At 42.2% G+C, this 13,405-nt stretch overlaps 1 protein-coding gene across 2 annotated transcripts in view; it reads left to right on the top strand.

Moving 5' to 3' along the window:
- The window catches only part of lmo4a (LIM domain only 4a), a 37,952-nt gene that overhangs the window by 19,995 nt on the left and 4,552 nt on the right, over positions 1–13,405 (top strand). For both annotated transcript variants that reach the window (XM_034546197.1, XM_034546198.1), the window contains 2 exons: positions 12,129–12,379; positions 12,555–12,651. In XM_034546197.1, coding sequence (XP_034402088.1) covers positions 12,135–12,379; positions 12,555–12,651 — 342 coding nt within the window. In that variant the 5' untranslated portion in view covers positions 12,129–12,134. The remainder of the gene's footprint in view (positions 1–12,128; positions 12,380–12,554; positions 12,652–13,405) is intronic.

The raw sequence follows: 13,405 nt of genomic DNA, 5'->3' as shown, positions 1-13,405 counted from the left end.
TGCAGCAGGAAGGAAAGACCTCTTTTCACACACCGTGAGTGAAGCTGTCTCTCACAAAAGAAGCCTGCATGCAATTAAGAAATATATTTTATGAGGTCATGTTTTTGGACTCCTTTGTTGTAGTTTCCCCAATGGCAGACCAACGTCTGTGATATCTGCCATCCCATTAGGGCTATACCGGTTTCAAATTTCCATGCGGTATGAATTTTTCATATACCGTCATACCGGTGCATAGACTTAACAACTGTCGTCGCTCTTCGGCAGGCAGCAACGTATATTGTTCACCGCTGAGGGCGCAGTGGTCTATTGAGATGGAGTCATGGTTATAACTTTATAACAACAATTAATAACCCACAACTAATGCTATTTAACAGGGTAAAACACCATGACACAACAGTTTGTGACACAAACAATTTGTAACACTAATAATTGTACATTTCTGACTTCCGGTTTAGCGTATGGCGGAGTAGGCAGCTCGTCAGAAGGGCTCTGTCACTATTTGGCATTTGCTTTAATAATTTTTAAGTCTGAAACTTGAAGGACCAACTTCTAAAACCTATTCCTGCTACGCTGTACACTGTATTCAGTTCAGCATAGGCAAACCCAACGCGGACAGAGGAGGTAAAAAAAATTAAAGCGAGAGCAAAGAAGGACATGATGGCGGCCTATTATCAGACCTAGCCAGCACATGGCGACGGCAATAACGCAGCGCTATCTCTCGCTGGCATGCAGAAACTACTTGCCGGTATGGAGGAGCGAATATTGCCAGACACGACCTGACAATTCAAGCCATTGAGACGTCAAACGACTTTCAGGGGAGAATAACTACACTAGAGACAGTCGGCAGCTTCATGAAGGAGAATGAACTACTGAAGTTTAAGGTTGACGACCTTGAGAACAGATCACGGAGGTGCAATATCTGTATTACTGGCATACCTGAGAGAGTGGAGGGCACCCACCCAACTTCCTTCATTAAATCCAGCATAGAAGAATTATTCGGTGATGATGCTTTTCCCCATAGCTTAGCCGTGGACAGAGCGCACAGGGTGGCCATCCAGAGGAGACCGGATGGCGCGCCTCGTCCCTTCATAGCCTGCATTCATAATTTCCAGACGAAGCAGCGTATAATGCAGCTGGCACGAGAGAAAGGTCCCCTGTCCTACACAGGCTCGGAAATTCATATTTATGCCAACTACAGCGCTGAAATGGCTAGAAAGAGAGCTACTTTTTCCCCTGTCAAATCCGCACTGAGGAAAGCAGGGTACCAATTCAGTCTGATCTTCCCGGCTAAGCTCAGAGTGATCGTCGATGGAACCAGGCACAAGTTAAACACCCCGAGTGAAGCGTCCGCCTTCCTGGAGAACAGTCAACCGGCAATCAAAGACCCCTTGGCACTCAGAAAAATCACTGTGGCGACATTACCTTTTCTCAGTTTAGGTTGGTTGGGCTAACCCAGTGGTTCTCAAACTGTGTTGCCCTTCAAAACAAAAGCTCAACATTGAGCATGAGTTGATCGGCTTTTCTGCTGTTTCCCATCAAAACAAGACCTCAACATTGAGCATGATTTGAGAGTGGCCGTATCAAGCCCGTTTAAAAAAAAGTGGAAAGCAGGCTCATTGCAGCCACTAATACTAATACAACTTGACACGCATATCTGCACTATTTTTGTTTTGCACAAGTTTATTATTATATATATTATTTTGCCAAATATTTGAACTTGTTTTGTTTAGTTTTTCACAGGTTGCACTGTTATCTTGAAAAGATATCCAGTGCAAAACAGTTTAATTGCTATTTCTTTGCCAGTGTGCTTTTTTACTTTACATGTCTATTACTAACTTGATCGTGCTCACATAACGCTGGACATTCATATACTCTTCCCCCAACTTTACTAACCGAATGTCTAACTGTCCTAACCATTACTTAAAACCGCATGTTGGGTCAGTTGAAAGAGTCACGCTCTCGAGGTCTGTTATTAAGATTGGCGTAGATTACAGTGATATTATTTGCCCACTCTGGAGTCATAGTTAATGCTACTTGTCATTTTGTGTTACAAATTAATTAAATGTGTATCTTATCTCTTAAATTCTAATCCCTAGATATACAGAAAGGCTGTTTGTTGTGTTGATCAATGTTTAGAAAATGTCTTTCATTAGTCGTACTGTTCCGTAGATTCTTTAAAAGAAGTGGTTCTTACGTTAAAATCCTCTCTATTTTTGCCTTTACAATCATTCTTAAAGACATAATTCAAAGTGCATGATAGAGCTATGCACAATGTTTGCAATAGTACAACGGATAGGGTTAACAGGTCTAGGTACACAGGACTGGATCCTTTTTATTAGGGTCCTCGTGACGACTTCGTCGTAGAGGAACATATTGTTTTTCATTGAGTTATTATTATTTTCTCTAAGGAATGTTGCCCTTTCGTGGCCTTTATCATATCCCAAAAGTTGTTCAATTTGACATGCATATCAGGACTGGCAAAAAACACAACATTTTCAGGGTCTCGCATTTTGGGTATTAAACAAATTCTCTATCGCGACCCCTTGAGGTAGAAAGTCCACGCTTTTTGCTAACAATGACCGATTGAATTTGGCACATGTCCACTTGCACCTGCTCTACAAAAAAGTCAATGGTGCCCATAAAATGCACCTAATCAGATTTTCCGCCATTTTGAATTTTGTACCCTGAAGACATCATATGATGATTTTTAATTTTAGTCATAGCACCACCTAGTTGCAACAGTAAGTTGCATGTTTTCTACCCTTCTCCTCACAGATTAATCAGATCCCTCTCAAAATGTGCCAGAATACACTTAAGACCTTGATAATGATTCCCTGTGAAGATTGTATGGATTCGTTGAAGTGTGGCGAGTCGGAGCATCGGCAAATTTGATCCTTTGATTTGACTGAATAAACCAATGTAACATTCTCGAAACGTAACTAAACTTGGTACACACATTTAAAGTCAAATATGTAGTACCTGATATGATTTGAATGCTTCAGAATGGCAATATGGCTCAATAGTGCCCCTTACCAATATTAATTTAAGCAGCCCCAGCGCTACGTTTCACCTACATTTATGAAACTTGGTAGACATATGTAAAACATGTAAACTGAAAAGAAAGTCTCTAAACGGTACTGGAAGTCAGCCATTTTTATGTTTGTGTGATTTTTTCCATAAATTGTTGTGTATTTCTTGCCACTATATGTTACTGAACTCCTGATGAAGGGAATTTATCAGATCCACTTCAAATGTATTATGTTGATGCATGTTGTCTCGTGCCATACAGTGGATACAGCAAGTGCTGGACTGTTTGCAGTATAGTATAATTTCATGTATAATTTTGTCTGATGCCTGGTGAGCCGGCCTCCCGCGTTGGCCCTGCTGATGCGCCTCCTCTCTACCTCCTTCTGTTTCATGGATTGGAGTTCCATTCATACATTGTCATATTCATGTAATGTGTTTATGTAACTTTGTAAATGCTGTTCATTCTGTACACATGACATATATTGCTTCTGTCCATCCGGGGAGAGGGATCCTCCTCTGTTGCTCTCCTGAAGGTTTCTTCCCTTTTTTCCCTGTCAAAGGTTATTTTTGGGGAGTTTTTCCTGATTCGATGTGAGGTCCTGGGACAGGGATGTCGTATGTGTACAGATTGTAAAGCCCTCTGAGGCAAATTTGTAATTTGTGATATTGGGCTATACAAAATAAACTGAATTGAATTGAATTGAAATTATGGCCAAAAACCCAAAAGTGCTGGACTGTTTGCAGTATAGTATAATTTCCAGCATTGCTCCATACTGGGAAAAAACGTCTAACTCAGTCGCTTTCTCTGACGGTCGCAGACATTCTCAGCCTAGTTAGCCGGCGTCCAGCCAGTACCCCCGACGTGCGAGGAGGAACGAGGACCCGCACAGCGCTGCTTGCAGCTTTAATTCTTAATGTATTTTCCTTTTCTTAATCCTATGATTTTGGTAAACGTGTATGCCCCTAACTGCGACAACAGTAAACTTTTTGAGACGCTATTTCTTGCAATACCTAAGCTTGAGAATGGATTGCATATAATTGGAGGTGATTTTAATCTTGTGCTGGATGTCACCTTGGATAGGGCTCAGAAGCCTCAGAACCTTTACTTTTGTGAACGACTTCATGCGTGTGGCCTCTCAGATATTTGGAGGTTTAAGTTTCCCAACACCAGAGCTTACTCTTTTTTTTTTTTTTCTCAAATGTGCATCATAACTATACCCGCATAAATTATTTCTTACTCGATAATAGAGTGCTGCCTAAGGTTTAGTCCTGCTTGTATAATAGTATTGTCATATCATATCACAGTGCCATTCTATTTGGAGCTCCCAAACCGCCCTTTTGAATAAATGCAAACAGGTTATGATTCGCTGGGCCTCGTTACCATTATCATTAGTGGGTTGTGTTATTTATATCTATCTATCTATCTATCTATCCATCCGCTATACAGCTAAAAGTGATACACAGGGCGCATTACACTAATGCTAGATTGGCAAAAATGTATCCTAACTCAGATCCGTTATGTTCTCGACGTAAAGGCCAGCCAGAAGACTTGTAACGCATGTCTGAAACGCTCTACCTTTTTGGTTAAGTATTTTTAAAGCTTATGGTGAGATGTTTGTTTGCAGCTCAATTTCACCCTGATCCAATTTGCGCACTCTTTGGCTTAATACCAGAGGAATTCCGTGCCCGTTTACCAAATAAAGCCAATGTGGTCGTAGCCTTCACAACACTCCTTGCTCGACGTTTGATCCTTCTGAGATGGAAGCAGCCTGCCGCCATCGTTCTCCCACTGGGTCAAAGATGTCATGTATTTCCTGACACTTGAAAAAATGTAATATACTGAGTGTCCTCCCAAACCTTTTGTAAAGTATGGAGACCTTTTCTAGACTACTACGACTCCTTACAAGAACCTCTCAACAAAGACTAAGGTGGATCCCCTATCCGCCCCATAGAAACAGTGAGAAATCCCCCTCCCCCCTCTTTTTTTTTTAAGCCATTAATTTTTTTCTTTTTTTTTACATGTAACTTCTCACTCTATATTTTTATTTTACAAATTTCTTTACTTTGCCTGATCGATTTAATGCACCTGTCGTATATTTCAAGCGACAGTGATGTTGAAGAATGATGATGAAGATGTTATGCCCAAAACTTGAGATAACATAATGTCACACAGGGGCCCCTATCCAAACACATATGTTCCAGGCACAGGACAAGTACCACATATGGCTCGATGGTTTGAAACTGACGAGTACCACATATTGAACGATGGTTTTGAATCCAAGCCTCTAAGCAAGGCTGAATATACCACACACCTTTTCGACATGTCTACATCACCTGAATGTACCTGAATTTACCTCAATGTCTAAGTTCCATAGGCTGTAACCTACATTGAGTGGGTAGGGTCGGGAATGAGGTTTTACATTTCAATCTGTAATTGCCCTCAGACATGTGTGAATCCTTTTCCCTGGTGGGATAAAAACTGAGAAAATCAATAAAACATATTTACAATTTTTATTTATTTAATTGTACATTTCTAAAATTACACTGCCGAACGGCAAACGGGTTACAGCTAGCCCACTATCACAACTAGAAAGAGCATTTCCTGCTGAAAATGAGTTGGAATGCTAAAATCTGAAGAATGAAGCTGAAATATATAAAACAATAGCTGAAGAAAGCTGAAAATGGCTGAAAAATTGAAAAAATTTGAAGCTTGAAGCTGAAATGTTAAAGAGAGGGAGGGAAATAGAGGGAGGGAAAAGAGAGAGGGACAGAGATATAGGGAGAGGGAGTGGGAGAGAGAAAGAAAGAGGGAGGGGAAGAGAGACAGACAGGGAGAGAGGGAGGACAGAGAGGGAGAGAAAGAAAGAAAGAAAGAGGGGAGAGGGAAAAGAGAGAGAGAGAGACAGACAGACAGAGAGAGAGAGACAGACAGACAGACAGACAGATAGAGAGACAGACAGATAGAGAGACAGACAGACAGACAGAGAGACAGACAGACAGACAGACAGACAGAGAGAGACAGACAGACAGACAGACAGACAGACAGACAGAGAGAGAGACAGACAGACAGAGGAATGAGAATAAAGTTAAATGGTGTCTCTAGCTAAAAGTATGCGGACATTGGAAGGTTTTAAAGTTGAACAAGTTTAAGCGGATTTGAAGTTTTCCTTCATAGGAACCCATTCATTTTTTATTCCATAAAAATATTCATTATTTGAAGATATGAAAATATAAAAAATATCTGAAAATATACAGTAATAGTTGAAGGTTATGTCAACATTTTAAAATTTAAATGGTATCTTTAGCTGGAAGTATGAAGATGTTATAAGGTTTTAAAGTTTAAGATTTTCTCCATTGTGATCCCATTTAAAAAAAATATATAAAAAGATTTATAATATGAAGATTTGAAAAGTTGAAAAGTCATAGCTCTTAATTCCCGCAGGAGTTGAATTTTTTAATATTTGAACGGTTTCTATAGCTGAAAGTATGAAGGAGAAGATACAGTTCAAAATACGTATGGAAGAAATAGAATAAGTTTAATTAAGATTACAAGAACAATAGTTGGACTGCTGAAGCATTCCAACTAATAAGTTTGATAAAGATTACAAGAACAATAGTTGGATTGCTGAAGCATTCCAACTAATAAGAAGAAACTCTGTCGCTACATTATAAAACGGAAAAGAGCGATGCAGGAGGAACAGTAAGAGACCAGAGACGCACCAATGCAACTTGTGCCCAAGAGAGGAGCTGTGTCTGCTGTTTGGAGTTGTGTTTGTTTTGTTTGTTTTTAAAGTAATTTAAATGGAGAAAAGTTTTTAGTTTTTTTTGGTTACACACATATGCAATGCTGATTACTGTGTGGTATTTGTTATACATGTACATTGGTACATAGAGGGTGATAAGAAGCTGAACATGGAGTGTTGTGGCTGGATTTCTTCCGTGTTGGTCAATGCTGACTAATCTCTTAACCTGATGCTGTATAAACTTGTTTCTCTCTCCTATCTGACTGCTGGTGAGACACCACAGGATACTCACACACTGGACCTCAGTAATCAAACACCCACAGAACACAGTTTGGATCAGAGTTCACTTCACATAGATTTATTTGTAACCAACAGTTTCACAAATAAACCTGAGTTGGGTCCGGTATTAACAATCTCCCTCCACATCTGTCTTTCCCAACTCCCGAACAAACACATTGACATATTATTATAGCATCGCACTCAATGCAGGTGCAGCCTCCGTCCACTCCCTCATATTATTTCTCGTCACTCAGTTTAGCCCCTGCCCCAGTTCAAGCCGGTTACTCTAAGGAATGTGGAGGTTCTTGCTGACGTCTCTCCCCCCGTCTTATCGTTATTTGGTCTGAGCATCCCGGTCCTTGCTCTACAGTCTCCTCTCTACCGATTTAATACTGGAACAACACAAGGCCGCTGTGTCTGTCTATGTCTGGCGTTCTCGTAACTAATCTTCGGAGACAGAGATATGTGTGTGTGTGTGCTCTAGGTAATCTGTGCAGTTGTAATTTAATAATAATAATAATAATACATTGGTTTTATAAGGCGCCTTTCAAGGCACTCAAGGTCGCCGTACAACATATTTAAAAATCAGACACAATTTAAAAAGCAGCACAGTTAAAAGCAGAACAGTCTGCAGCAGAGCAACCCAGAGGGGAACACGTCAGGCCTGCCTGAAAAGGTGGGTTTTGAGGTGGGTTTTGAATAAAATGATGGAGTCAATGTTTCTGATGTCAGGGGGGAGGGAGTTCCAGAGGCGAGGGGCAGAGCGGCTGAAGGCTCTTGACCCCATGGTGGACAGACGAGCTGGGGGGACAGTCAGGTTGATGGAGGAGGCAGACCTGAGAGACCGGGTGGGGATGTTGATTTGGAGGAGGTGAGACAGATATGGAGGGGCGAGGTTGTGGATGGCCTTGAATGCATGGAGGAGGATCTTAAAGTGTGTTTGATGGGGAGCCAGTGGAGTTGTCGTAGAACAGGGGTGATGTGAGAGATGGAAGGGGTCTTGGTGATGATGCGGGCAGCAGCGTTCTGGACCAGTTGGAGTTTATGGAGGAGTTTGTGGGGGAGACCAAAGAGGAGGGAATTACAATAATCCAAGCGGGAGGTGACAAGAGAGTGGACCAGGATTGCGGCGCTGTTGGGTGAGAGTGAAGGGCGGAGGCGGTTGATATTTCGGAGGTGGAAGTAGGCAGACCGGATAGTGGTGTTGATGTGAGTGTGGAATGACAGTGTGCTGTCGAGGACGACACCCAGACTCTTAGCCTGAGGGGAGGGGGAGACCGAGGAGTTGTCTATTGTGAGGGCGAAACTGGGATGCTTGGTGAGAGTGGACTTGGAGCCGATGAGGACAACCTCGGTTTTATTGCTGTTCAATTTGAGGAAGTTTGAGGTGAACCAGTTTTTTATTTCCTGTAAACAGGCACAGAGGGAGGGGGGCGGGGAAGTGGAAGAGGGTTTGGAGGAAACATAGAGCTGGGTGTCGTCCGCGTAACAGTGGAATTGAATATTACGTTTGCGGAAAATGAGTCCAAGTGGGAGGAGGTAGATAATAAACAGGATAGGACCAAGGACAGATCCCTGGGAAACACCGGAGGAGAGGAGGGAGGGATGTGATGTGAATGATTTTAACTGAATGAACTGAGTACGGCCAGAGAGATATGAGTGAAACCATGAAAGGGGTGTATCTGAAATTCCAATGGAGGCTAGACGGTCGAGGAGGATGGTGTGGGAGATGGTGTCGAAGGCGGCGCCCAGATCGAGGAGGATGAGGATTGATAGTAGTCCAGAGTCAGCTGCCATGAGGAGGTCATTTGAGATCTTGATAAGGGTGGTTTCTGTGCTGTGACGGGGGCGAAAACCGGACTGAAACTGTTCATAGAGATTGTTGTTAGAGAGGTGAGCCTGAATCTGAGATGCCACTGTTTTTTCTGAGATTTTAGAGAGAAATGGTAGGTTGGAAATGGGACGGAGGTTATTGAAAATGTTGGGGTCTAAACCAGGTTTCTTGAGTATTGGAGTAACAGCAGCGGATTTGAGAGGTGATGGGACAGAACCAGAGATGAGGGAGGAATGGATGATGGCCGTTATCAGGGGTAGCAGAGAGGGGAGGGAGGCTATAACCAGGGAGGATGGGAGGGGGTCGAGTTGGCAGGTGGATGGCTTGGAAGTCTGGATGAGTTTTGATAAAACGATGGCAGAGGGGAGTTGGAAGCAGGAGAGAGATACAGAGACGGGGGGGGGGGGAACAAAAGTAGAAGGACAGCTGGACGTATGAGGGGTCAGTTGCTGATGGATGGTAGTTATTTTAGTGTTAAAAAATGACATTAGGGAGTTACAGTTTTCCGTGGAGTAGAAGTGAGGGGGAAGGGAATCTGGGGGGCGGAATGAATTGTTGACCACAGAGAAAAGGGTCCTGGTATTCCCAGCACCAGCAGTGATTTTGTCAGTAAAGAATTGTGATTTGGCTGAGGAGAGGGCATCTTTGTAGAGGAGGATGTGGGCATGGTGCATCTGTTTATGGATCGTGAGTCCGGTTTTGGTGAAAAGCCTCTCCAACTGACGACCCTTGGCTTTCAACTGGCGGAGCTGAGGGGAGAACCAGGGGGCAGAGTGGGGGAATGAGACAGTCCGGGTTTTGAGGGGAGCAAGTGAGTTCAGCAGAGTACGGAGACTATCATTGTAAAGATTAACCAGATGATCCAGGGTGTGTGGGGGGGTGATGATGGGGAAACTGTCAATGCCTGTTGTGAGGTCAGCCAGATTAATGTTTGTGATGTTGCGGAAGGATATGACACGTAACTGTTTGTATTTGGATAATGTTAAACTTAAATTAAATTAAATGAGCATGTGGTCTGAGATAGGGAGATCGACAGCAGAGCAATTGAGGGGAGTGACACCAGAGCAAATGACCAAGTCCAAAATGTGACCTTTAGAGTGGGTGGGGAAGTGAATATGTTGTAGGAGACCAAAACTGTCCAAGCAAAAAGTTAAGTCCTTAGTGAGGGGATGATTAGTGTTGTCCATGTAGCAGATGTGTGTGAGAAGTGTGGTGAATTCATTGATGAAGTCCTTGTTTGGTTTGGGTGGGCGGTAAATGTTGAGTAAAACGGTTGGAGTAGGACCATTCAGCTGTAGAGCCACAGATTCGAATGTCTGGGATACTGGCAAAGATAATGACGAGACCTTCCAAGTCTCGCGGTGAAGTATCGCCTAAGCCTAATATAACCCTGAGAACAAGTTTTAACACACGCTACTATATATGTTGTGGACGCACACAATTTGAAACATTTTATCCACCACATGAGGGAGTTAGGACCAAGGGGAATGTAGGTGAAAAAAACAGGAAGAGACAGAACGGAAGACACGCCACAAAAACAGCTGTTCACTGCTGGCCAGTTGTGAGAGAGTTGGCCGCGGTCCTTTTTGGCGTCAATGAATGAATGTGTCTACTCAAGGAAAAAAAAATACTGTGAAATTACGAGAAAATACCATAATATGAATGTTTGGCCATACCGCCCAGCCCTACCTCACATCATACTTATGTAGTTAGTACTTAGTGAAAGTATTGTTGGATTCTCTAAGCTGCGGTTGTCTTTTCCTAATCATGAATTCTCCTTAATTTCTTTCCTTGACCCCATGACGTTTTCGATAGAGGCCCCAAAACCTGGTTTTGTTTGAGTTGGACACACCTTTTTAAGCCAGGGGTTGCCGGTCAGATTGTATACTATTCGGTTACTCAAGCTCAGCTACCCTCACCAAAACGTTGCTAGTATTTAGTCGAGCTTAGAACGTAAACCAAGCGCAGATCTTTTATGTCCGTTACGTTGGGGGGCAGTTGTAAGGAACGGAGCCCGGATTTTTTTTCTGAATCAAGACATTATTTTTCCAAGACAGAATTGCAATGCATCTAAGAATCCCTTTTTTTTATCACCATACTCCTATTTCACACCATGGACAAAAATGCAGAAATGCTGTATTTTTGCGTTCAAACCTTTTACACCATGGCCACCACGATACATTCCACCAAAAATAAAATGTTTGCAGCGTCACACAATCATCAATTCAATACTAATTTTACAATAATAAAGACACACTCAGCTCTACACTGGAGATAGGCTCATATGCTTCCCTTGATGGTAATAACATAATCAGGGCTGTAGGCTTACCGAAGAGTTTGAAGTTTCATTTAGAACATTGACATTCAAATTATTCTTATTGATAACTTAAAGAAACATTAAGTTCAATAGTCCTCTTTCTCTCGGCCTTCTCTGTCCCTCTTTGTCTCTCTCTCTGTGACTCTCTCTCTGTGACACACACACACACAAATGTAGTGCTCAGTCCGTAATGTCGGTCCAAATGAAAAATTCATTGAAAATATCCAGCCTGCCAGGTAACTCTGTGCTTTTCGAGTAATCATCAGGGGTGGCTCTAATATTAATAGAAATAATAATTAATAAAGAAAAGAAAATAATCAGGAGTTAAAGCCCTAAACTATCGACCGCTTTAGCAGACAGGCTTGTATGACAAGTTATTGTTTTTAGTCTACTTTGATGATTATTATTATTATTATTATTACTATTACATTTCATTTAACTGACACTTTCTTCCAAAGCGACTTACAATAAGTGCATTTAACCATGAGATTACAAACTCAGAACAACAAGAATCAGGAAAGTACTATTTCCTCAAAGCTAAACTACAAAGTGCCTGTTAGTTCAATAGTAAAGTACTACTAAAGTGCTACATTTATTTTTGTTTTTTTATTGTTTTAAGAGATGTGTTTTTAGTTTGCGGTGGAAGATGTACAGACTTCTTGCTGTCCTGATGTCATTGGTGAGCTTATTCAACCCACGATGATCCCAATACAATAAGTCACCTAATTGTACCTACTGTACAGACATTTTAAAAAAAGAAAAAGAAAAGTAAGCTCTCCAACTTAAAAAAAAAAGTGTCAACTGCAGACACACACAGACCACTTTTTTTTTTTTAGCCTGATACCAAATTGTATTATACATGTTGACCAATATTCTCCACTTGCCTGGCTCAACTGTCTAACCTCTCTTCTTTACTGCTGGCCTACAGGTTGCTATGGTGAACAGCAGGGTGGAGGCACCCACAGTGGCAGGGATGGTTGGTGGTGGTGGGGGGACAGCAGGCAAGTTGTGTGCAGGATGTGGAGGTCGAATCGTAGACCAAATCCTGCTTTTCTCTATGGAGCGGTACTGGCACACGCGATGCCTCAAGTGCTCCTGCTGCCATGCTCAGCTGGGCGAGTACAGCAGCACCTTCTACAGCAAAGGAGGCATGATCCTCTGCAAGAACGACTACATCAGGTGAGCCCTGATTATCCATGTAGACAGTGGTCTATAAATGTCAGAATAGTGGAAAAGGTCCAAGTCCAAGGTGATATCTTCTCATTGCTTGTCTTTTCCAACCAACAGTCCAAAACACAAATATTCAGTTTACATTCAGCCAAAGACGAATTGACCGACATGGTTTTATGTGCAGGCTGTTTGGACACAGTGGAGCCTGCAGTGCTTGTGGACAGTCCATACCTTTTAGTGAGATGGTGATGCGAGCACAAGGCAAGGTTTACCACCTTAAGGTAATTGTGATTACACAATCATATCACTCCAACATTTACATTACCAGTCGTCATGATGTTACAACTTTTTTTTCCCTCCCTTTTTTTGTTTGTTTTCTTTCTTGGAGAGTTTTTCCTGATCCGATGTGAGGTCCTGGGACAGGGATCTCGTATGTGTACAGATTGTAAAGCCCTCTGAGGCTAATTTGTGATTTTGAGATTTTTAAAACAAACTGAATTGAATTGTAACCTATACGGAGGTCCTGCTCCTGGGAGAGGGGGGACAGGTTCCGCACCCAACGGCGTATCCAGGTGATCCCGGAGAGAATAGTGTCTCTCACCGATATCGGTATATGCCTTCGGTCTTTTATCTCACCTCGTAGTTAGGAGTTATCGGTTTTCTCAAGGGTGCTTACAGTTCTAGGCCCCCTACTCTCCTCAACCTTTATCAAATTAGTATATACAGCGTCCATATTTTCTCAATGCCCAATCTGATGTTTCTCCTCTTTTGGTAAAGGCTTATTAAGTCCAGTCTCCTAAAATACTGGGAGATTTCCTATCCAGCCCAAGAGGGCTAGTGAAATCTAAATTCTCTCCTCTGTGCAGAAGCTATTATACTCTGCAAACGCAGCTTACCCCTCCTCTCTTTTTCACGTGTCACACCTACATAATTCATCCCGTCTCCAAAGACGACTACAGGAGGTTTGTTGCCTTTTACGGTAATATCAGTTGAAGGATCCTATTACACAGGATGGGTTACATAATACCCATTATA

The sequence above is a fragment of the Cyclopterus lumpus genome, chromosome 12 (assembly GCF_009769545.1).
Source record: "Cyclopterus lumpus isolate fCycLum1 chromosome 12, fCycLum1.pri, whole genome shotgun sequence".
Classification (NCBI taxonomy): domain Eukaryota; kingdom Metazoa; phylum Chordata; class Actinopteri; order Perciformes; family Cyclopteridae; genus Cyclopterus; species Cyclopterus lumpus.
Note: the sequence above shows the minus strand (reverse complement) of the source record. Positions and strands in the feature narration are given on the sequence as shown.